The sequence below is a fragment of the Colletotrichum gloeosporioides genome (assembly GCF_011800055.1).
Source record: "Colletotrichum gloeosporioides strain Lc1 chromosome Unknown consensus_83, whole genome shotgun sequence".
Classification (NCBI taxonomy): Eukaryota; Fungi; Ascomycota; class Sordariomycetes; order Glomerellales; family Glomerellaceae; genus Colletotrichum; species Colletotrichum gloeosporioides.
The window spans coordinates 4,594-26,389 of NW_025544728.1; the positions used below are offsets into that span (position 1 = coordinate 4,594).

At 50.8% G+C, this 21,796-nt stretch overlaps 5 protein-coding genes across 5 annotated transcripts; 2 read left to right on the forward strand and 3 right to left on the reverse strand.

Moving 5' to 3' along the window:
* Positions 1-787: 787 nt before the first annotated feature.
* GCG54_00000909 (uncharacterized protein) lies at positions 788-2,134 on the reverse strand (the record flags this gene model as incomplete). Its single annotated transcript, XM_045401040.1, has 3 exons — positions 788-1,389; positions 1,445-1,853; positions 1,964-2,134. 3 exons carry the CDS (start codon positions 2,132-2,134, stop codon positions 788-790), a joined length of 1,182 nt encoding a protein of 393 aa, XP_045258824.1.
* A 932-nt stretch (positions 2,135-3,066) lies between these two features.
* Positions 3,067-6,088, forward strand: GCG54_00000910 (Protein RTA1; the record flags this gene model as incomplete). Its single annotated transcript, XM_045401041.1, has 4 exons — positions 3,067-3,262; positions 3,355-3,999; positions 4,497-4,636; positions 4,694-6,088. The coding sequence occupies 4 exons, from the start codon at positions 3,067-3,069 to the stop codon at positions 6,086-6,088; spliced, it is 2,376 nt and encodes a 791-aa protein (XP_045258825.1).
* Positions 6,089-6,283: 195 nt separating this feature from the next.
* Positions 6,284-7,307, reverse strand: GCG54_00000911 (Protein RTA1; the record flags this gene model as incomplete). The annotated part of the gene is made up of 3 exons (XM_045401042.1): positions 6,284-6,732; positions 6,789-7,037; positions 7,112-7,307. 3 exons carry the CDS (start codon positions 7,305-7,307, stop codon positions 6,284-6,286), a joined length of 894 nt encoding a protein of 297 aa, XP_045258826.1.
* A 4,162-nt stretch (positions 7,308-11,469) lies between these two features.
* GCG54_00000912 (uncharacterized protein) lies at positions 11,470-12,156 on the reverse strand (the record flags this gene model as incomplete). The annotated part of the gene is made up of 1 exon (XM_045401043.1): positions 11,470-12,156. One exon carries the CDS (start codon positions 12,154-12,156, stop codon positions 11,470-11,472), a length of 687 nt encoding a protein of 228 aa, XP_045258827.1.
* Positions 12,157-19,212: 7,056 nt separating this feature from the next.
* Positions 19,213-21,134, forward strand: GCG54_00000913 (Siderophore iron transporter mirB; the record flags this gene model as incomplete). Its single annotated transcript, XM_045401044.1, has 4 exons — positions 19,213-19,427; positions 19,481-19,768; positions 19,822-20,669; positions 20,719-21,134. 4 exons carry the CDS (start codon positions 19,213-19,215, stop codon positions 21,132-21,134), a joined length of 1,767 nt encoding a protein of 588 aa, XP_045258828.1.
* Between the last annotated feature and the right edge of the window lie 662 nt (positions 21,135-21,796).

The following is a 21,796-nucleotide window of genomic DNA, read 5'->3' on the forward strand; positions in this document are numbered from 1 at the left end:
AATACTTTTATATATATATAAATATATAGGGAATTATTTTTTAATTTAAAAAACTAAAAAGAAAATAATTAAAAATAATTAGAATAAAGTTTAATAAGTTTATTAAATTTTTTAATATTTTTAGTATTTAGAAATTAAATTATTAATTTTCTTTAAGAAGTAAAAAATTAATTTAGATATTATTATTAATCTTTATAAATTAAAAGTAAAATTTACTTATTTTTTTAGTAGATTTTTAAGTTTTTAATTTTATTCTTTTTATTTTAGATCTATAAAATAAATAAGAAGTTTTTTCTTTTTTCTTTTAAAATTATAAACCTTAAAACTATAGAGTTATATAATTATAGTAGCTCTATACGCCCTTAGGTATATATATACTACTACGTCGCATAGCTCTTAGCTGCTAGGCCTACGACCATTTCAGTATGGTTCTGCTTTCGATTGCAACCTTTAGTGGATGGAAGTTGTTTAAACGCACGAGCTTCGTGAACCCTTACGAAGCGGACTTAATCTGGGCTCGCCCAGCTGTCGACTTGCATGAACGCTTGATGGCCGAGGTCCCAGTCCTTGGGTTCAAAAGATCTGTGATGGATTTTTTCAGCGCCAGGTTTGGAAAGAAACCTCCTGCTGCTGGTTCAATTGCTTGAAGAGAAAGGTGGCTCATAACCGTCATGGGACAGCGTTGGTCTTAGTTGGGTTGTTTTGCTTTCTTATGAAGGATAAGATCACCAAGGATTCTGATTTTCTCTCGCGCCCTGAGTTGCAACTATGACATGGCCAAACATTTCTATTCACGATAATTAGGCAATATCCAGCCTATTTCCGCTGCTGGCCTGTAAATCCAATGTTTGTGGTCATAATCCAGCTGCTGATACACCCCTGATACAATTTGAACTGCCCAGCCCTGTAGCCACCACTGATTCTCGCACCTCTTGAGTATCACAGCAAAATGGGCAAGCACGCTGAGGGCCTCTTGTGTCCTAAGCTCAAGTAGTGGGATGAAGTCTTCCAAGGATCTGTATATCCAAACCAATGCATCAGCACCCTCCCATAAGTGGACCCATTGCGTCGCACCTCGCAGCATGTCGATTACCCTCGCATAGACTGACAGTTCATTTAGGTCCGCTACCTCTGCGTTCAGGCGAGCTGCTAGCTCATCCAAGGAGCTATCCGTTGATTGATAGCCCATCTCGGTTTGGCTGAGTTGTTGTTGGAACACCCATCTTTCGGCCCCATGATTTAGCAAAGGGGCGAGAGGGCTATCGGAAAGACTGCCCCAAGAGTGTCTGAGAATTCCATTCATTCCTTTGAGCACAGCAAGTAAGTCGTGGAAGCTGGCATCTTCGTCCAATATCGACCCATCTGAGGATCTCTGCGGGGTGGCCAGCACTAGAATCATGTTCTTAGTTTTCATGTTGCTTCTTACTCGTGCAAGAATACATACCAATAATGACGTTCAATGCAGAGAAAAGGAACAGAGGCACACCATCGTGGTCACCCGAGAACCTCTCAAGCATGTGTCTAGCAGTTTCCGAGGAAACCCGGTGATATTCCAGGGCAGCTGACACATAGTGACTGCGGTCATTCGGTCTAGTCTGAGCCATATGAAGGGCTGGGATTGCGAGAAGAGACCGCATCAAGTAGGTATGCTTAAGTGACAGGCTTGGGACAGTGACCCTCCAAAAGTCTCTGAGTGCTGGCGACCATGAGAGCGTGGTATAGGTGAAGGTTGAATAAGTGTGAAGAAGCTCGAGTTGCAAGAAATCTAGGTCGCCGCCATAAAATGTTGTAGATGGGCTCTGCGCTAGACTGGGTTCTTGATCTGGCGGACCTGTCGGATATTCGCACTGCAACTGTAATCTTTCACATCGCGAGCACGACGGCCGATGCTCATCGCACTTTTCATAGCGGCGTGAGCTTCAATTACGCGTAACAGTGATGGTGATGTCGCAAAAAAGCTCACCTTCACTTTCCTTCCTTTGCAAGTTCTGCAGCCTGTCCTTGACTTCTTGTGTGATACCCTTTTTCCCGTGCTTCTGTTCCTGTGTTTCTTCAGCTCCGAGGTGCCACATGGAGTTGATGTCGTAGAGTACCCAGAATCCTCTGGAATGGCGAGGCTAACTTCCTCGGCCATGATGACGTGTTGGATGGTGATTGGGAAAGTAAGAGAATCTGTGACTGAGAGACCGGCAATGATCTTTCTGCATGTGGAAACCAATACGCGTTTTAAAAGGGTTCGGCTTTCGATACGGCTTTTACGACTTAGAAGATTTAAGGTAGCTGGCTGGCATAGCCTGGTGTCCGATTTGGTGTCACGTCATTTGGTAAATCAGGCGTTTATGAGGGATGATCTAGCTTAGCCAGTACTCACTCGCGTAACGAGGACAGCATGCATGGAAAGACAAGGGTCCACGGCAATAAGCTTAAGGGGAAAAACGCCGGCAGCTCGTATGAACAGCGAGAAGTACGACAAATGCGAGGGAATGTACAACGCCGCAGCCCTTGGATTCTTGTACAGAGCAAATTTACTGCCCCAAGTTTCCTCTCTTGTGAAATTGGTGGGACTCCGTTCGAGCGGGTGGCCGCGGACTCGGTGGCTTAGACACCTCGTTCATGAACGAGGTCGGGCTGACCCACCTCGTTCTTCGTTCATCCGCGCGAGTTCGGACTATGGCCCTTCGTTCACGCGTCACGTTCTCGATTCGTTCAGTATCTTTCACTGCATGTAAGTCCATGTTCTTTTTTCGACACTTTGAGGGCCCAATGCGACACACATATACGAGACTACGAATTTGGCGGCCTTGGGAAACCACCGGGCAATTCGGCGTGCTCTTGGCCTGTCACACAGCCAGGGCTTGCTGGGTAGGGTGAGTTTGCACAAGTCGTCGGGGACACCGCGAAAGCAACTCAAATAAGACGCGTATGGACTGGTCAATAAAATGCTCTCGTGAGCGCTCAAGTGGCATCCGTTGAACGTATCGTTCTTTCCTTCAAGTCAACATCAACTCTAGGTATCTTTCGCTTCTTAGCCGGAGCTCGTCTCAGAAATCTAGCAATTCGGATAAGATGGATGAGTCAAGTGCTCAAGATGCCGCAGCAGCTGCCGCGGCAGCCTTTGACTTCAAGCTTTATCGCTACACGCCGTCTCTCCCAGCTGCGATTGTCAGTGTTGCGGTTTTTGCCGCCCTCACCGCATTGCATACATGGCGCATCTTCAGAGCAAGAGCTCTCTATTTTACTGCATTTACCGTCGGTGGCTTGTGTAAGTTTCCATCATCTCAACTATGCTCAGCGAGTCCGCCAAGAGCTTTCAAAGTCATTCTCAAGAGCGATCAACTAACAATGCACTTATAGTCCAAACAATCGGATACTGTGGTCGTATATGGAGTCACTTTGACACACTGTCCATTTGCGGCTTCGTTATTCAAGCCATCCTAATCCTCGTCGCGCCGGCGCTGTACGCCGCTTCGATTTACATGATCCTGGGTCGACTCATCCGAACTGTCAAGGCCGAACATTTGTTGCTAATCCCAGTCAACTGGGTGACTCGGATATTTGTGGCGGGTGATGTTGTCGCCTTTACCTTGCAAGCTGGAGGTGGCGGTGTCCAAGCTGCAGGCACACTAGACTTGTACGAAGCAGGAGAGAAGATCATCATCGCTGGTCTTTTTGTCCAGATTATCGTCTTCGGGTTCTTCGTCGTCACTTCTCTACTCTTCCACGCCCGACTGAGCCGCAACCCGACCACCATTGCACTTGAGAGAGGCACTCCATGGAGGCGCTATCTCTATGTGCTGTATGCGACGAGCGCCATCATCCTCATTCGAAGCGTATTCAGAGTTGTCGAGTATCTGCAAGGAAACAAGGGATATCTCATTTCACACGAGATCTTCTTGTACATCTTCGACACCTTGCTCATGGCGATTGTCATGGCAATCTTCCTTGTTTGGTACGTGCAGGAGTTGGAACCGAAGAAACGGGCGCAATCTGTGGATGGTCGTGACACCTCGGGATCTAGCGACTACGTATTGGACGAGAGGCGCAAATCGACGCCACTGAATGCTTGAGGAGGGGGGGTGGGGGTTGATGCCAAATACTGGGAATGTTGGGGTTCATGAAGACATCATTAGAAGACGCGTTAGATAGCATAGAATATTGATACCCAGGATGTTCCCAAAACAAAATGCCATCATCAGTGCACTACCAGAAGAGAAATTAGTTCGTTGGAGCGAGGTGGATGAGTAGCCAGAACCATCGAGCACATGTGCGAGGACCTCGGACTATCGCATTCGGCATTAGCCCGAACATTACTCGGCAAGTCTCACATTGCCCACTGTTCGGCCATTCACAGGTCAAGGTGGCGCCTTGAGCACAGGATTAGTCCTTTGATCCTCGTTCACATGCTGCTGCCTTCGTTCCTCGTTCATCAACCTTTTCGTTCCCCAACCTCCCCCTTCCACCCCATTCGCCTCCGTTTCTCGTTCACCCATTGTCAGCGCGACCTGCCATCCGCTCCGCAAAGATTATGCCTTCATCGGACGGAATAGCCGAACGGCAAACGGGTCGTCGTTATTCACGAAAGCCACATTCGAAGACGACCACTGGGTGTTTACAGTGTCGGCACCGCCGAGTCAAGGTACGACGACCTCTAAGCTCAATCCTGCCGATTACTTTCTGACACCGATTCTCCCAGTGCACCGAGGAAAGACCGGCGTGCAGAGCTTGCGTTCGGCGAGATGCTGTTTGTGAGTACGCCGAGGACAGGAGGCGCCCAGAACGTGCGGCAATAAGCTCTTCCTTACCTTCATCGCGCAACCCAACGCCTAGAGACCTATCCAGACCTGGAGAGAGCGTGAATCTCATTCCTACTAGATGCCATCAACCTCATACCGATGATACTCCGATAGGTACTTCCAACATAAATTTATCTGCGGATAAGTCTCTCGGCGCAGGCATTGCTCCTTCCCGAGTACCGGCTATCCTCACACCAGCCTCTCATACATCGGGGCCACCAGCTCATTTCCCCCTTCGGAGCTCTTCCAATCATGATCCAGCCACTCCTTACTCAGAACATCTTTCTTCATCAGCTCCCACTCCGGCTACTGTGTCCAGTCTATCACGAGCGCCGCTTGTTGATACCCCTGCATTCGGAATCAATGATCTTGCACTCCTACACCACTGGACAGTTTCAACCAGCATCGACATCTTCAAAAGCGCCCCAGTGGATTCTCTGTGGCAAGTAACCTTCCCACGGATAGGTTTTGAACACCCATTCGTAGCCCATGCTATCTTGAGCCTGGCTGCGTTGCATCTCGCATACATTAGTGGGACAAAGAACAGCCCTTATGTCGTCGAGGCAACTAGGCATCATGAAGAAGCTATCAGAGGGTTTCAGGATGCCTCGAACAGTATCAACAAGGAGAATAGCGAGGCATTGTTCGCGTGGTCGCTTCTAAATATCATTTATGTCTTCAGCATCTTGAAGCAGCTGCCAGATGAAGATGAGCGAACCGCCGCTCGTTTACGAAGAGACCGAGTCCTTGGCATGGAGTGGATACCCATGACGCGGGGTATCAACGCCGTGTTGATTCCAACGTACCAATTTTTGAAAGATGGCCCAATGAGCAGTCTCATGACTCTCGGAAATTGGAATGAATTGGATCCTGGTGAAGCATTGCCTGAGCCGGTGGATTCCCAGCTTTGTAGACTCAAGGAGACGTGGGCAAATAGTAATGATGCAAAGACTTATGATGAGGCATTGCACATCCTCAGGAAGTGCCGCATGTACGTCCTCCAGTTTAAATCTATGAACCCCCAAACACTTGCTCAATGGGGGTTCAATAGAGAATGGGCGGGACCTTCAACATTCATCCACTTTGTACCCCAGGAGTATGTCTCTCTTCTACACCAGCGACAACCACCAGCACTGATATTGTTTGCCTATTTTGGGGCTTTTATGCACGCTCTCGACGACTATTGGTTCTTCGAGGGCTGGGGAAAAGACATTGTTGAGGTGGTAGATGATCTTCTTGGAAGTTACTGGAGGTCGTGGATAATGTGGCCCATAGAGTATGTTGGATTGAGCTGAAATAACTTGTTCGTATATGGATCAAGCGAGGCTACAGCCAAGGCATAATGATGTTGGCACATAGTTCCCTATTCTATCCATCCGTATATATCAGATACAATTATCCCCCCCCCCNCCCCCCACCGGCCATTGCCACCGCCGATTATTTATTCTTTCTCAACGCAATTAATGAGACCCTTGATTCCAGCCCATTCCTCAAAGACGCTGGTGGTGGTGATGTTGAGGCAAGCTATCCATCTTCCAATGCTGGCCACCACCACCTCCGGCCAGGATCGCTCCAATCTCAGCTGGGTGAATCCAATTAAACAAGACCATGACCAAGAACATCAACAAGGCGTCAAATATATAGAGATACGCTTCGTGCTTAAGCAGGTAGCCGTCGAACCCCTGGAGATACTCGGCGGCACGGAAGACGGAACGGACCATAATCAGGAAACTTCCCACATATAAGGCAGTCATATGCTTCCTCCATGGAATGGTGCTGTTGGATCGTCCTGTCGGAGAGTTGTTGATGGCGCGATGGAAAGCGACCGCAACCACCACGAAAAAGCCGAAGCATACAAGCTGTACGAAAAGGCCGACAATGATCACTTTGGCGCCGGCTTTGAGGGCGTCGAGAGTTCCCGAGGCTTGGTATCCCCCACCTAATATTATTAGTTACCGATGTGGCGTGAAGGTGGGAAAGCCTTGTTTGACCTACCTCCTCCTTGGAGAAAAAAGGACAATACGTCGCCCGCAACGAAAAGCTTGGTGAGCCACTCTTTTCGGATTAGACAATGCTCCTCTCCGTCTAGGACGGTGATGATTCTGCCAAGCTCCATGTACACAGTTGCTGCATACAAAGCAGGAGCTACGAGAAGAAGAATCGACTGGATGATGTAAGGTCCAAGGGACCAGTTTGGACTCTCCTGGCCGGACTTGGCTCTGGCTGCATAGCCAATTACTTGCACTAGCAACACAATATCAGCACATTATTTGGAGAGGTGGGAGTTTCATTGTCCAAGCACAGCGGTTCAGACTTACAAACGCCTCCAACTGCAAGAGGAATCAAAAACCAACAACGCGATCGTATCAGTTGCCAGAAGTGAAGGATAGTGGTCGCCAGAAAGAGGAAAACGAAAACAATGGCGCCAGCGATAGTCGGATCATAGTGGTAGAGTTTGAAAACCGCTGCCTCTGACATGTCAGCGACTGAAGTATTCCTGACTATCAGATCCATGGTGTGCTGGGTCGACGCGTGTTCTGGGTGTTGTGATAAGTAGCGAATGATCGTTGTCAGGCAGTCTGGAAAGAACGAATGCCAAATCTAATAACTGGAGATATCAAAGAAAGACAGCAATGAAGAATCTGCACGTGGAAAGATCGATGATGAATGAGTTGGTCCGATCACATTGACGGCGACCTAAGGGCTTTTGAACATACAGTTCAAGTGCTGGAATGGAGTTTCATTGTTGACCTCTGCAGCAGAAAGGGGTCGTTCATGCGAGCAGACTAATCAACACAGCCTCGAAGGAAATACATCGCAAGGCACACTGCGACTACGGCAATCGAGTTGCGGGTTGATAAGCCTAGCGCCGGACAACTAAGCGGGTCCCGGGGCATACGGCTCGGGGTCAAATTCGCGTTTTCGGCCCCACATGTCGGGTTTCTCGTACTTGTCCCTCGTTCCCCCCCTTTTATGAAAATTTTGGCGTGTTCGCTACTCGTTCTACTGTTGGGGCTTGTCCAAATATGCCATTCCGAGTATTGACCGGGCGGCAGTCGCCAAGCGTTTCAGCGCGCGGCACACTGTGCTGAACGATGATAGCTCTCGACTGTGCCTCGGACTATGGTCCTCATCTGTCACTTTCTGCCAATAGGGGAAACATTGCACCCCTTTTTAGCTCAGATACGCCTCATTCCTGGGGTATGTTTCGGTATCAAAGGTTTTATGTCTGTCTCTGCCGCTTGGAGCGCCCAACAATCATTGCTTGGTTCTTTTCCATACCTGTATCTTGCTGTATTGTACCTCGGCCCAACAAACAACACTGCGGCGTTTCCTCTGATTTGCGCGGAATTCGTCATCAAAGGACGGCGATAGTAAGGTCACGAACTGGAGACTTCGTTGCAGGAAGAAATCAACTGTAGATCAATGAGCAGCCTATCGAGAAGTTTGGTGTTCATCTGGTACCGACGCCAGTCACCGTAAACGCACATTGAGAAGAGAATCTCCAAGATTCTTTTGACCGTCTACTTTTTGAGCGAGTTGATAAACATATAGGACATTAAGTAGGTGACAATGACCATTGTCGCCTAGAGTACTGGGTCAATATTTTCCACAGCAGTGCTCATCTTGTCCAGCAAGCCGCTACGATCCACAGTCAACAAGACTTGGCTGTAGACCTATAGCTAGGGCATGGCATCGTGAAGTGTATGTGAACATTGGGTTCGGTTCAAGGAACCAATCGTGGTCATTATGGTATGGCAAAGCCCACTCTCATTAGAGCGTGGTAGCGGCAGGTCCTATATTTCATCGTAGCCAACCCATGATGTTGTCTGAGTAGCTAAGGTACACCGTAAAGCTACAATAATAGTAAAAAGAGGAGGTAGTTTTTTCGATGTGCGCAGCGCCGCGCTGCGGAAGAAGAGAAAGACAGTGCTGGCCTGCCACATTAGACATGTGATAAACCCATCGGAGCGCAGAAGCCTGAGCTAGGTCTTATTCCCTACCTTGACACCCATACGGGGTCAAATTTGTCCTCACGGTTTGGAATTTATGTGGTGATAGAATGATCTGTGGGTAGCCAGTTGATGTAATAGAAGGCAGTTGGTGTTTCCAAAACCCATCTACCTAGTGCAACACTTGTACTAGTAAGAATATTAGCCAGTGCCCCTGTTAGATGCGACATCATCATTACCTCCAGCGTTGCCTCGCAAAGCGAGACTGAGTTTGGGGGAAATGTCGTTTTCTCATTGTAGCTCACAACACCCCCATAGGTTTGGCCGGCTTCACATGACACAGGTGCTTGCCCCTGGCATGCGATGCCCCAATAGGTCACTTTCGTAAGGACTCGGCATTCCTGTCGAGAGGCAACATTTCCGAGGGGACCGCCTTCGACGGCAGTGAGCCAATGGAATACCAAAGAAAGAACGAAGCTAAGCGATGTCGAATGCATGGCGAATTGGCGATGATTGGTTGGTTTGTTTTTGTAGGTTTAACGGGCCTGGGGCAATGAAGAAGAAAAGCTTGTTACAAAGACAATTAAGGTAAGTTGGGAGACTCGTTTATTTATTAGCCTGACCATATTGCTCTAGGTCACAGTGCCGAGGACCCTGTCCTGGGGTATTCGATTAGGAGCCGTATTGGCACGCTCCACGCGCAACTAGGACTTGCCCCTTGACCAAGGATATCTTATGAAGTTGGCAAGGCCTCACTATCAATCCAATCTGTGAAATTTTGACAATTTTCAACCTGGAACAATCTGTGCCTGACACAAGCAACCGTGATGGGAGGGGCATATCTGCCTATCGTAATTAACACGCTCGGGGAGTGCGAAGGCCCCGACAGTTGCTAAACCCAGTAAAGGAGTGTTGCGAGTCACGATTCGCGCCTCTGAAGACCACGCGCATCCACTCATGACAAGCCTACTTCTCGGTTTCGCAAAGCTGCGAGTCGTGAGCAGACATGCTTATTTGAAAGCCACGGAAACCTAATCGTTGATTGGCGCTGGCGAGACACGTCAGAATCTCCAACGTCCTGGTTATTCAACCCCTTGCAACTCACAGGATGTCTTTTGTGATACTTTAGGGCGCCTTCGATCACCGGACTAGGAGGCTCGAAAGCGTTCCTTTACATGAAAAACTTTCCCCGCGGGTTTATACCCCAGTGCCTTTTAAATAAGACTTCTAAATAGGGCGCTGGGAAGGACTAACAGACACAACAGGCAGTGACACCGAGCCGCAGCAGGCGGCGTCCACGATTTGCGCACTTAAACTTGGTATACAACCCTTAACAAGACATGAAGGAAATTGTGCTTGCAGGCCCCTTCTGCTCTTACCGTAGGTAGTCAGTTAAAGGAGAATCCCCCCTGTCAGACCGATCAGACGTTCTGTTTTGGATCCTCTTTAACCCAGTACTGAGCCGACTAATCGGTGCTTGAGTTAACTTTGGCGAGCAAGGGGGGTGCGGATTCTCCTTTAACTGAGTCCCTACGATAAATTCTCAAGCTTAATTGAGAGCATGATTCCGTCCTATAAAATCAGATAAAGACTTCATCTGTGCTGCAATCCACCCATGACCACCAGATTTGCATATTGTTGGGGCATTTCTCGTTTTTATACGTCCAGCTGAAGTCGTCAATTCAATGGAAGCAACAGCTACTCCGTTCTCACACATGAGACCGCAGAGACAGGAGGGTGTCAAGGTGCGCGTCGGCGAAGTTCTCCTAACTCGAGTTGTCCCCACCAGATCCCGAGACAAGGATTCAATCGGAACGAACCAGCAGTGTGTATCCGTACATGTATTTTCAAGGGCCTAGCGCGGAAATGTATCCGGATCGCTTAGTGTAAGCTTTCTCTTCGTCCATCAGGCGATGGAAGGTCAGGGCACCCAACCGCGACAGAGAGAAGTCTCAGGGATGCCCTTGGTATGGTATGTCCGGGCTATTCCGCACAAGAGCTGAGGCGGGTATAACACAAACGTGAACTCCATCCTTCATTTCAAATTATAGCTCACTGATAAACAAAGCAGTCACTCGTCTCGCGCGACATTAGTGCAGCTGATCGTTGGACTGAAGCCCGCAATATTTATGGGAATGAGTTGGTCTGTGTTAGAAATAAGAACGGAGGAGAAGAAACGGAGCATTGATGACTACTATGTAGCGACCTAAGTTGATTTTGACGCATGAAAAGCCCTCTCGGACGTGAGTCTTTGGGGCGGAGTGCGAAAAGCTGGACGGTTTAGGAACCGTAAGGCATGATCATAGGACAATATTCAGGGACCGTTGCAACGCTTTTTTCAGCGCATCGAGTAGGTAGTCTTGTGCGACCTATATTACCATACACCATCGTGTATTCAGGTATGACTGGTCGAATGTTACTTCTGCTACTTGCTGAGGACTCTAAGTTAGGCTCGAGGCTGAGGATTGTACGTGGCAATGATGGACAACAAGCTCTCAGAACCATTCTTTCAGGCCTCTTGCAAAAAAGCCGACACATCTAACAGCTCATACAGATGACACCAAGCTAGAACTTGGAATTTAGTTGAGTGTCTATGGAGATGTGGAATGAGTAACGGAACATTGATCGTACTCGCTCCAATTCCATCTGTTTTACGCGCTGGGTGGGCATTGCTGCAGCACAAACCCAATCTCTCATAACCCAAGCTCAGCAAGCCCTGTATCTCAATGAGTGATACACTTGGAATAGTCCTTATTTGCCGGGCAAGACTTGATATGGTGGCCACCTCCCGTACCCGGCGTGCCTGGCTGTACAGGCTGCCCCATCTGCCTAGTGACTGGATAATGGCCCCAAGTGTAGTTCCACTTCTCAACGCGAGATGCGTGGAAGGCCTTCCGGTCGTTGATCGCCTCCACGTTGGCGGCGTGTTGTTTCGGGTCTCTTCGTGGAGCCAGGGGAAGAACTCGTCGTCGTCTCAGCGGTGGTGGATCGACTTCAGCCTTTGAGCCAGGGTAGCTAGCAGTATCGGGGTAGCTGGCAGCAACGGGATAGTTGGCAGCATCGGGATGATTTGCGGCGTCGGGATAGTTCGCAGCGTCGGGATAGTTCGCAGCGTTGGGATAGTTCGCGACTTCGGGGGTAGGGTTATGATATGGCAGAGGATCGATGGTATAAGGAGCATCGAAGGTATCAGGAGCTTCAGGGGCCTCGGGGGCTTCGGGGATATTCGGCTCCTGCTCCTGCTGCGGGTTTGGCGTTACAGCTACGGCCGGGACCTTTCCGGTCATCCCTTTTGGAGGTGTTGGAGGTGTGCCTGCTGTAACCAGTCTTGCCTCGTCCCGCAAGCGGGCTACTGGCGCCGATATGGCCGGACCAACAATGATGAGGAAGAAGACATTCAAGACAAGCATTTTGATGAAGGTCGTCTTGTTTTACCTCTTGAGGATCTTCGTACCAGTTTCAAGAAATTTCGAGGGCTGATGATAACCCCAGTTGTTCTGCAAGCTGCTTAGAAGATGCTTAGAATATTTAACACAGATACTGACGGTCTGTTAGCCCTTCGGCGCTCTGCCGCGGTCACTCGACTGCTACTTACCCCCTCAAAATCAGCCCGCATAGTCACCCAAAGGCTAGAAGGTCAAGAAGAAGATCTCGCGACTCACGTTCTTTGGGTTTCTCTTCAATGTTCTTTTGTTTTTGTGTCATTCCCGCATACATAACACGTATTTGGGTCGGTCTTCAGTGAGAACATAAGGGTCATTCTTCGGAAGGGATCGATGTCGAGGGTTATGTCTACGCATGCTGAATTCGCTAGAAACGGAGAAGATGTCATCCGAATTCCTAGCCACGCAGACGAAGCTTTACGCGTATCCCACCTGAACATAAGCTATCGATACCTGGCTCGTGGCCTGCATTGTCGGCAGTTCATCTCAGGCTCGCCCGTGGTCACTCACTACACTAGACATTGAAGTTGCCTGCCCTGGCGGTGCGCACGGCCGTCTCCGTGAGATGGTGTGCCCCAACTGTTAGATCAGCACACTCTCAAGTTACCCCTCTTAGGGCGAGTAGGGCGGAACAGAATGCAAAGTAAGAAGACTTGGCTAGCTTACTGATTATTCATAATATCACGAAAGGCAATTTTTAAGTGCGGATTTAGAGTTGCGGACAAAGGCACCTAGGCTGAACTCCTCGAGAAGCACAATATTTAAGCTTTGGGTCTCAGTAAGCACCGTTCAGGCCCAAACTATGCATACTCAAGGCCTTCAGCCATTTACTCTGGAAATCGAGGTTTTATGCTATAGGATGGATTATAGGAGCGAGCAGAATAGATTGCATGTTGTTGATGGTCTAAGGAAGTATCCATGCGTCAACAATACGAATTGACTTCCGGTGTTCTCTGCGGGCACCAATAGTCAGTCGCGTCCACGACGGTTCAACAGAACTTCACCTCGGAATTATCGCCGGTAAACTCGCTCTCGGATCATTCTTCCACAGTCAGGTGCGCGAACAACACGGAGAGCGTTCGTATTACTCGGATCTCGGCAGATGCATTCGTCGTCATCGCGGGATTGAAAATCACCCGATTGACGAAGCCTGCGGGGTTGTGCTTTTTTAGCAGCTCATCAATGGAGGCAATCATGCCGGGTGTGGAAGTCTTTTCCACTTCAACACCATTCTGATGAGTACTTGGAGTAATCCGTGTACTCTCCCTGAAAGGCAAAAGGAGGAGGTTGCGAAAGAGTATGTCCAAAGTGCTTTGGGGACGTCAAGGGCTTTTTCTTTTGTCGAGGTTCCGCCTGAACAGAAATCAAGTTTGATTCACCTCACGGCCCAAAAGTCCAACCTTTAATTTTGGTGGATGAGTGAAATCGCTGTCAGGTACCCCGCGAAGTCCAGACCTCTCAAGCGACCGAGACATAGGAGTCTTAGCAGCCCCCAGGTCCTCCTACAACGCCTGCGACATTGTAGACAGTGATGCACAGGCTTAGAGATAGCCGTCATATTCCCTCAAGAACTCGGCTACTTCTTGTTTCCGGCCTATTCTGTCCTCTAGAGCGCCCTTTATGCTCTCGCCAGTGTCTCCTTCGTCCCTGGATACCTTAGGAGCTCTGGACTGCAGATACCCAGAGCACTCCCCTCCTGGCTGCACCTGACTGTAATCAAAACTCCCGCGCCTAGGTTTATCGCAAAGGATATCAAGTATTCAAGCTTAGAGCAAAGTTTGAGCCGGTCTTTGATGTTGTCATGGATCATTCTGTGTTCATCGCGACATGCTGGTGATGCATGAGTCGATGTGAACGATGGACCATGGACTTTTCAAAAACCCCGCCTCCTTCGGCGTGACCAACAGTCCTGTCACCGAAGATTGCCCGGGTCCGGAGCGGAGCGGAGCGATCCAGGGTGTCCAGTCGCGTCGACACAGCGGTTGAGCGCGATGCGAACCGCGCCCTCCTCCTACTCGTCTGCAGCCCATCTCCTCCGGAGCAGAGTACAGGAAGGTTCATGTGAAGAAGTTTGTGATGAAGTTTCCCTCGCCCAGGGAGGAACTCAAGAGGTATCACCGCCTTGTGCAGGACACCGAAGCCGCGCATGAATTGAGAGAAGCGAGCAACCTATTGAGGCGTCGGTGGTGGACGCCGAGGCGGACGCAGGCAAATGAGCTTGCTGGGACGTAAGGTCGACTGCATGCGCGGGTCTAAATCGCCATATCATGCTTTTCAAAGCTCTCCAGGTCTGTACTGCACTCGGGCTAATCCAATGTTTGGCAAGGCCCCTGCCTCGACGCGTCCATCGCGCTGCGGCTGGGCCCGATGGATTGGCCTTTTACAGAGCCATGATGGAGACGAGGCATCATCACCTTCCTGTGGGCGGTGATCGCATCTTGGGATAGGTTATCCTCTAATTCAAAGCTGAAGATCATGGGTATATCAGGTCTTGTTGACAGGACCTCAGACGCTGTGCCTGAATACCGCTACAATACGGAGAAGATCCACCAGACTCGCTTTCTTCAAGTTGCTTGTATAGACGAAGATCCTCAGGCCTCTGGGATTGATTTCAGACAGCCCGGAGGATAGGAATCCGTGAGTTGCCGAACTGGGTGCCGGACTTTCAGCCACACTCAAGCAGCGGACGCGAATATTTGGCATCTCTTTCTGAAGACCAGAGGGCTTACAAAACGGCTTTTGTCCTTCCTGGATCATGGAGTGTCTGCAACCGTGGAGCAAGATGAGGCGGTACTGGTAATCAATGGAACCGAGTTCGACAATGTACAGGTGATGGGGAGAAGGCTCCTGTCTGGGAGTCTCTCGAATGGTGCCAACCAAAGTATGGGGTCGAGGACGAAGTTTGCAAGCAGGTGATGCGAGAGAGGCTGGCCTCATGGACTCATACAGCAGCTTCGCATCCAACAGGAGAAAATCGTGCTCTGCCATTTTGGAGAACTGTGCTGATGGACTTGCAGCAACGGGCCCGTTGGAGTGAGAATCTTCCTAGCCATTCCAATGGCATTGCGATTGCCCGACTCAGAGTCAACACTCGACATGGAGAAGGCTCTGCATGAGCTGTCACTTTGCGGGAGTTTGTATATGCAAGATATGATTTCGCACGGCGAGCCTGGCTAGGGTTTGGTATGATCGTGGGAAGCTGCAGGACGGCATTATCTCGTCTTCATTACGCCTTTGAAATCGCGATGTCCCTCGGTTCACGTCAAGACAGAGGATATCATATTAAAAGAGGCCCGACCGAGCACCGGGAGGTGACCGTGGTCCGGGACCCGCACGTCGCCTGCCGGACGGCTGGCCATCATGACCATTTCCAGGCCCAGCGAAATTCTCGTTCATATTCTCGTTCATCACGTCAAGACTCTGATCACTTGATCGCTCGAAAGCGTGGATTGAGTATCTAGACATGCCGCAAATTACTGTATTGTGGATCTCGGGCCGATAGATAGCATAGATAGCGCTCGCTCAGTGGCAGTGAGTGGGTGTGAACCGGTGCAGGCTCTGAAAGTGGTAAACAGTCCATTCATGGCCCAACACAACTGGAAGAAAACCATGACAAATTGTTTCGTGTTGGGTGAGATGTACGGTTGTCTTGGGGGCAGGTGAACGCGAAGTTGGCCACTCTCTCGCGTAAAATAGCATCTGTTTCGACAAACGTCCAGCGTAGCGCTTAGCTTCCACGGGCGGCCGCCACTAACACGGGTCTATGGACGGGAGGACGCTGTTGCTGATACAAATGAGGGTAAATTCCATCCCGAACGACGCGTGATGTGGGCGCGACTCCGGGCATCTTATAGTCTCTAGTCGTCTGGAAAGATCTTTGGTATTCGCGTGCCACCTTGCGCGGGAAGAGGTGTCGTTAAAAGATGCTCGTTCTGCGGATGGGGCCGCAAATGCTCCGCGCGCTGGTCTGGGCAGCCTACAGGACGCGTTGTCTGTTGTCAGATTATTTCCAGCGTGGTAAGCTGGGTTCGACGCCCCCACGACACCCTTGATGGTGGGCCGATGTCGGTGGAGGGAGTTTGCATGCAGTAGCTTCCTGTTGCGGCAAGAATTTCCTGGGGCGAAGTCGACACGGGAAATGGGACGGTCTTGGGTTATTTGGCATTCAAAACTACTTGTAGGATTGGTGCTGTGACTCCTGTCATTTGAATGGTCGCATCGGTCTTGTTGGTGGACCGTCTCCGTTGCTGGGTAGCCATCATCTCCGGCGATGGATACGGGTTGGCCTCAAAGCTGAAGGCTGCAAGATATCATGTAGCCTGAAGCAAAGTCGCAAGACGCCTTGCGATGGGATCCGGGGCTCCGTGGCGCCACTTTGAAAGATTGCTTGGACTTCGGGTTGGCAGGCTGCCAACCTCTTGGCATCGCCAGCTTGGGTCATTGTGGGTTGACGATCCGCGTATTGTCGCGTGGCACCGCCGCGATTTGGGTCTCAGTACAGTCCGCGCTGGAATATGCAATCAAGGTGTCGGGAATTGGGTCCCGAGACGCTGTCATGCTCCCGGGTAGCGCTCATGCTGGATCGGCAATCGCGCTTCATGGAATGGCCCTTTCCTTCAAAGAGCCAGCGGCAACTTGATCGACTTCGAAGGGCCGGTGGCCCAGTAATCTGGATTAGTGCTCTCTCGCCGGTGGGAGGAGGCGTCTAGATCGGCAAGGGACGCTGACGTGACGGCTAAGCGGCATGATTCCCGTCTTCTGGGACCAGGACGCATAACTTCCGAGACATCGCCACGATCGAGGGCGAAGACAGGCCATGAGATTATCCTCAGAAGGCTGAGAGACGCTTTCTGTCAGGCACCGACGCCGGTGCATGAACCTGGGTCCGACTGCCGCCCGACTAGAATGGTATGCAGGGCTCACGAGACATCCGTGGATGGTCTTGCGGCACAGCAAGCGCGCATTAAGCATTGATTTCGGGTGAGGCTTTGATCAAGGCCGATTTTCGGCCGTATTGGCATGTTGGCGCCGTGGCATGCGGAACTGTTCGGAGTCAGTACGGCTGTCGAATGGCTTTCCCATTATCAATGCCAAAAGCTGCGACGTTGTCGTTGAGTCCATGATATCCACGATTCTCTGAGACCAGTGACTTTGTATGCAGATACTTGGCGCGAGTGTAACGCTGCTCGGCACGCGGAAGACACTTGTAGAAAAGCGGTATTCGTGGGGCCTTCCCTGGGTCTGGGGATCGGGATGAATGATTGACACACTGGATGGGAGATGGAATCACGGAGAGGCGAGGTGGAAGTGGCGGATGTTGTCGGCCAGTCAGCGAGCCTGATGATCTGATAAGATTGCTAAAAGCGGGGCCGAATCAGATAAAAAATTTGCATCAGCGCCATTGGAACGGCCCCACCGCCTAAAGTGACACTAAAAGGCGATGGACCAACCAATGGCCGCCGTTGGGGGACCTCCTTCCCTGCAGGAGTGGGTGGGGTGCGTCCACCACTGATCGCTCCTTCCAGTTTTCCAGTTCGATCCTTCCTTCCCGATGCTCTGCTTGTTCTGGGAAGGCAGGTTCCATTTTCCAAATAGCAAGCACGACCTGTCCCCCTTCTCCTGCCAATTAGCAGCAGCCCCCCGTGAACTGTGGCCTCTCGTGCCCGGCCCAGTTCACGTCACATTTTCCTCCTCCACTAACCCCTGGTCAACCTTGAAGTCAAGCTTTTTTCTGTCTTTATTTGGTGCCTCGGTTGGGGTACTTTCGGGCTCCGGATGCTCGCAAAGGCCCGCAACTCCAAAGAACTTCTGTCCAGCTGGCTCCGCCGTTGAGGGCGATGGCTCCGTCCAGTCGGCCGCCTCTGCTAGGTACAGCTCAAGCTGGACTTGACGATTTCGAGACTACTCGAATGGCTTCGGCTGCGTCAGGAATGCAAACATCTTGCGACAAGAGGGCGCCAACACCCGGTCATCCTCCGTCTCTCGCCACAGAATCATCGTCCCTAGCTTAAGGCTGGGAAAGGGAAACCAAGGCCACATGAGCCGGCGATCCCCCGAGCTCGAATCAGGCCAGCTTCTTACAGCAATCCACTCGCCAACGCCCGAGACAAGTGGCAGCGAGCTCTTTTCCGACCAATCTGACATGTGAGGCCATGGATCGATGCCACCAACAACTGACCCGACACTGGTAACCGAGCTGCAGCTAGGGCTTCTTTCGGCGCATCGGCTCCTAACGGCAGCCTTCCACCCTTCACGCATCCGCACGCACGATTCACCATTGCAACGCCAAGCAACTAGACCTCTTTCCACTATTCAGCTGTCCATTCGAATCATCCTCCAAGACTCTCATGCTGTCGGAGGGCTTCCTTTCACGTCGACTGCCGCCTGCGACATGTCTTTCCACTCCGTCGGAATGCGCCCAACGACCTGCACCGGTCAAACCCATCTCCCTTGACTCGATTTCGTAATTCTGCGGCCATCCGTACCAGAAGACAAGGAATGGCACCACTACAGCCCAAGTTGTCAGAGTGGAACACCGGCGTGGTCTGGCTTGCTTACCACAACCTAGAACCGTCCGTCGGCCACCGCTGATCCTAGCCATCCCGTGGACCCTTCCCCACCACCCAAAACCGCCAAAGGGTTCTTTTGCGCGGGTGAGAGCTGGACGTCCAGGCACACGAGCCTGTTGTTGCTAGTCCTGGGCATGGTGGAGGTGTGTGTGGCTCTCGCCTCTGCCTTAGCGTTGGCATCCGTCAAAATCAACCTTCAACATCGCATCGCCGAGCCGATGTCCTTGCATGGGTTTGCCGGAGGGTCCCGTACCATGTTCTATATAACCAGCTTGCCACGCTGCCCTCCATCGGGTAGCTTGTGTCGCTCCCAGCTGCATTCCTTCTCACGACAGCAAGAAACGAGCCTCCTTGTTGCTCTACTGTACCGCCGAGCCTGGGTCCCGCTCGGTTTAATCGACAAACGAAGCCGACTTTCAATAAGACGATCAATCGAATAGACAACACAGCGATAATGGGTTTGTTCTCCAAGAAGGCTCCCGCCGAGGAGCAGGTGGCCGTTGACCCAGCCGAGCCTTTGCCGGCCGGCGATGAAAAGTCGCTGAGAAACACAGCCGAGAAGTCAAGCGAGGAGGACCTCGTGGGCAAAGATGTTCAAGCTGGTGTTGCCAAGGTTGAGGGCATGACGGCCGTCTGGACAAAGCGCGACCTGATCATTGCCTACATCTTGTGAGTCGCTTGAGTGGGTGTTTTTGGGAACCTATTACTAACAATCCATTCAGCATCTGGCTCTTCTACGTTGTCACCGCCATCCAAGAAGTTTCCATTCGTGTCCTGACGCCATTCGTCACCAGCAGCTTCCAGCTGCACTCTCTGACAGCAGCAACGAGCATCATGTCAACTCTGATTGCTGGTCTCATCAAGCTACCCCTAGCCAAGATTCTTGACACCTGGGGCCGTCCTCAAGGTCTCTCCTTGATGCTTGTGTGCTGGATGCTCGGTTTCATCATGATGGCGGCATGCAAAAATGTCCAGACCTATGCCGCGGCACAGGTCTTCTACTCCACTGGGTAAGACATCATCTTTCCATCAGACGAATCAGCGGCTAATGCACACATCACAGATCCCAGGGCCTTAGCTACTGCATTACCATTTTCATCGCCGATACCTCAACATTGAAGAGCAGAGCCCTCATGCTATCATTCGCCACGTCGCCTTACATCTTCCTGACTTGGGCTGCCGGACCGATTACCGAGAGTCTTCTCAAGGAGGGCGGCATTGGCTGGCGCTGGGGTCTGGGCATTTGGTCCATCGTTGCACCCGTCGTGATTTGTCCTCTGGTCGGTCTCTTTCTCTGGAACCAACGCAAGGCTATCAAGCAGGGTGTCATTCAGGACCGCGGCGCTATTAAGAACGTCTCTCTTTCCAAAGTCAAGGCGTTCCTTGTTGAGGTGGATGCTTTGGGCATCCTCATTCTTGCTACCGGCATGGCTCTTTTCCTCCTGCCATTCAGCTTGTACTCCTACCAGGCCGATGGCTGGCATTCCCCCATGATCATCTCTTTCATCATCATCGGTTTCCTCCTGATCATTCTCTTTGCTGTCTACGAGAAGTTCTGGGCCCCAGTCACCTTCATCCCTTTCTCCCTGCTAATGGACCGAACCGTCTTCTTCGGCGGATTGATGTTTGTCTTTCTATTCTTCAACTCGGCCGTTTGGGGTTCTTTCTTCAACTCGATGCTCATGGTCGTCTGGAACACCTCTGTCTCACAGGCCACCTACATCGGCAACATTTACCGTACCGGATCCTGCGCTTTCTCCCTCATCATCTCTGGCTTGATCTACAAGACTGGACGTTTCAAGCCATTCGCCCTCTTTTTCTGCATCCCTCTTATGATGCTTGGTGTTGGCCTCATGATCCATTTCCGTCAGCCGGATAAGGACATTGGATACGTTGTCATGACCCAGATCTGTAAGTTGCCCGTTGCGTTGCAAGTATCTCATTTTACTAACTTACGCAGTTGTTGCCTTCGCGGGTGGTCCTTCCGTCATCTGCGGAGAGATGGCCATGCTTTCTCCCTCTGATCATCAGCATGTCGCAGTCATCTTTGCCGTCCTCGATCTGTTTGGCAGCATTGGCTCCACGGTTGGCTACACCGTCGCATCAGCCATTTGGACCGGAACCTTCAAGAAGAATATTGCGAAGTACACGCCCGCAGGAACTCCTGTCGACCAAATCTACGGAGATATCTACTCGCAGCTCGGCTACCCTGTCGGATCTCCTGAGCGCATTGGAATCCAGCGTGCTTATGGAGACTCGCAGCGCATCATGCTCATCACCAGTGTATGCCTGTTGGTTGGTGCACTTGGCTCCGTTGCCATGTGGAGAGACATCAACGTCAAGAAGGTGAAGCAGGTGCGCGGAAACGTTGTTTGATTGGAGTGGCGCGGCACATGATACCCCTTTTGCATGGCGGAAGCCGTACGCATCACGAAGAAAAGATGTCCCTTCATTGATACTTTGATCTCATGGATTTCCATATTGTATATTCTAGTTAATTGATGAGATATGGATGACCATTCATCGAACAGTAGGCTTGTGCTCGTGCGCTGTTCCATCGTGCGCTGTTCCAGTTGGTCTTCGACCACTATTTCTCCCTCAAAGAGATCTTCCAGCATGAAGGTTAGTCGAAGACTCTCTTGAAGACCGGCAGCTGGAGCTGCATTCATCCAGCAAGCCGGTGCTAATCCCGGGGTGTCTCTTCCGGCCACGCGGCGATTGGCTTGGCGAACAAGGGGTTGGCACATGGCGAGAGCCGTGAGGGTCGAAGTTGATCGAAGGCGATCCGCCCCGTCCGTCACATCTGCTTCGTTACCTCAATGAATGAGATAGAATTCTCGCATGGCGCAAAGACGTTTTTCCAATGCCGACACCTTTCTAGTGAGTGAGACAATTTCGGCACGAACATCGACCATCTTTAACCCAAACAGGACCAATGCTACCCAGACCATATTTCACCGTCTTGGCACGCGCTCAATCCCCCGCGATTACTAGCATCCAGCGCATGCAATTCTGCAAGAGAAAGAATTTCCTCCATT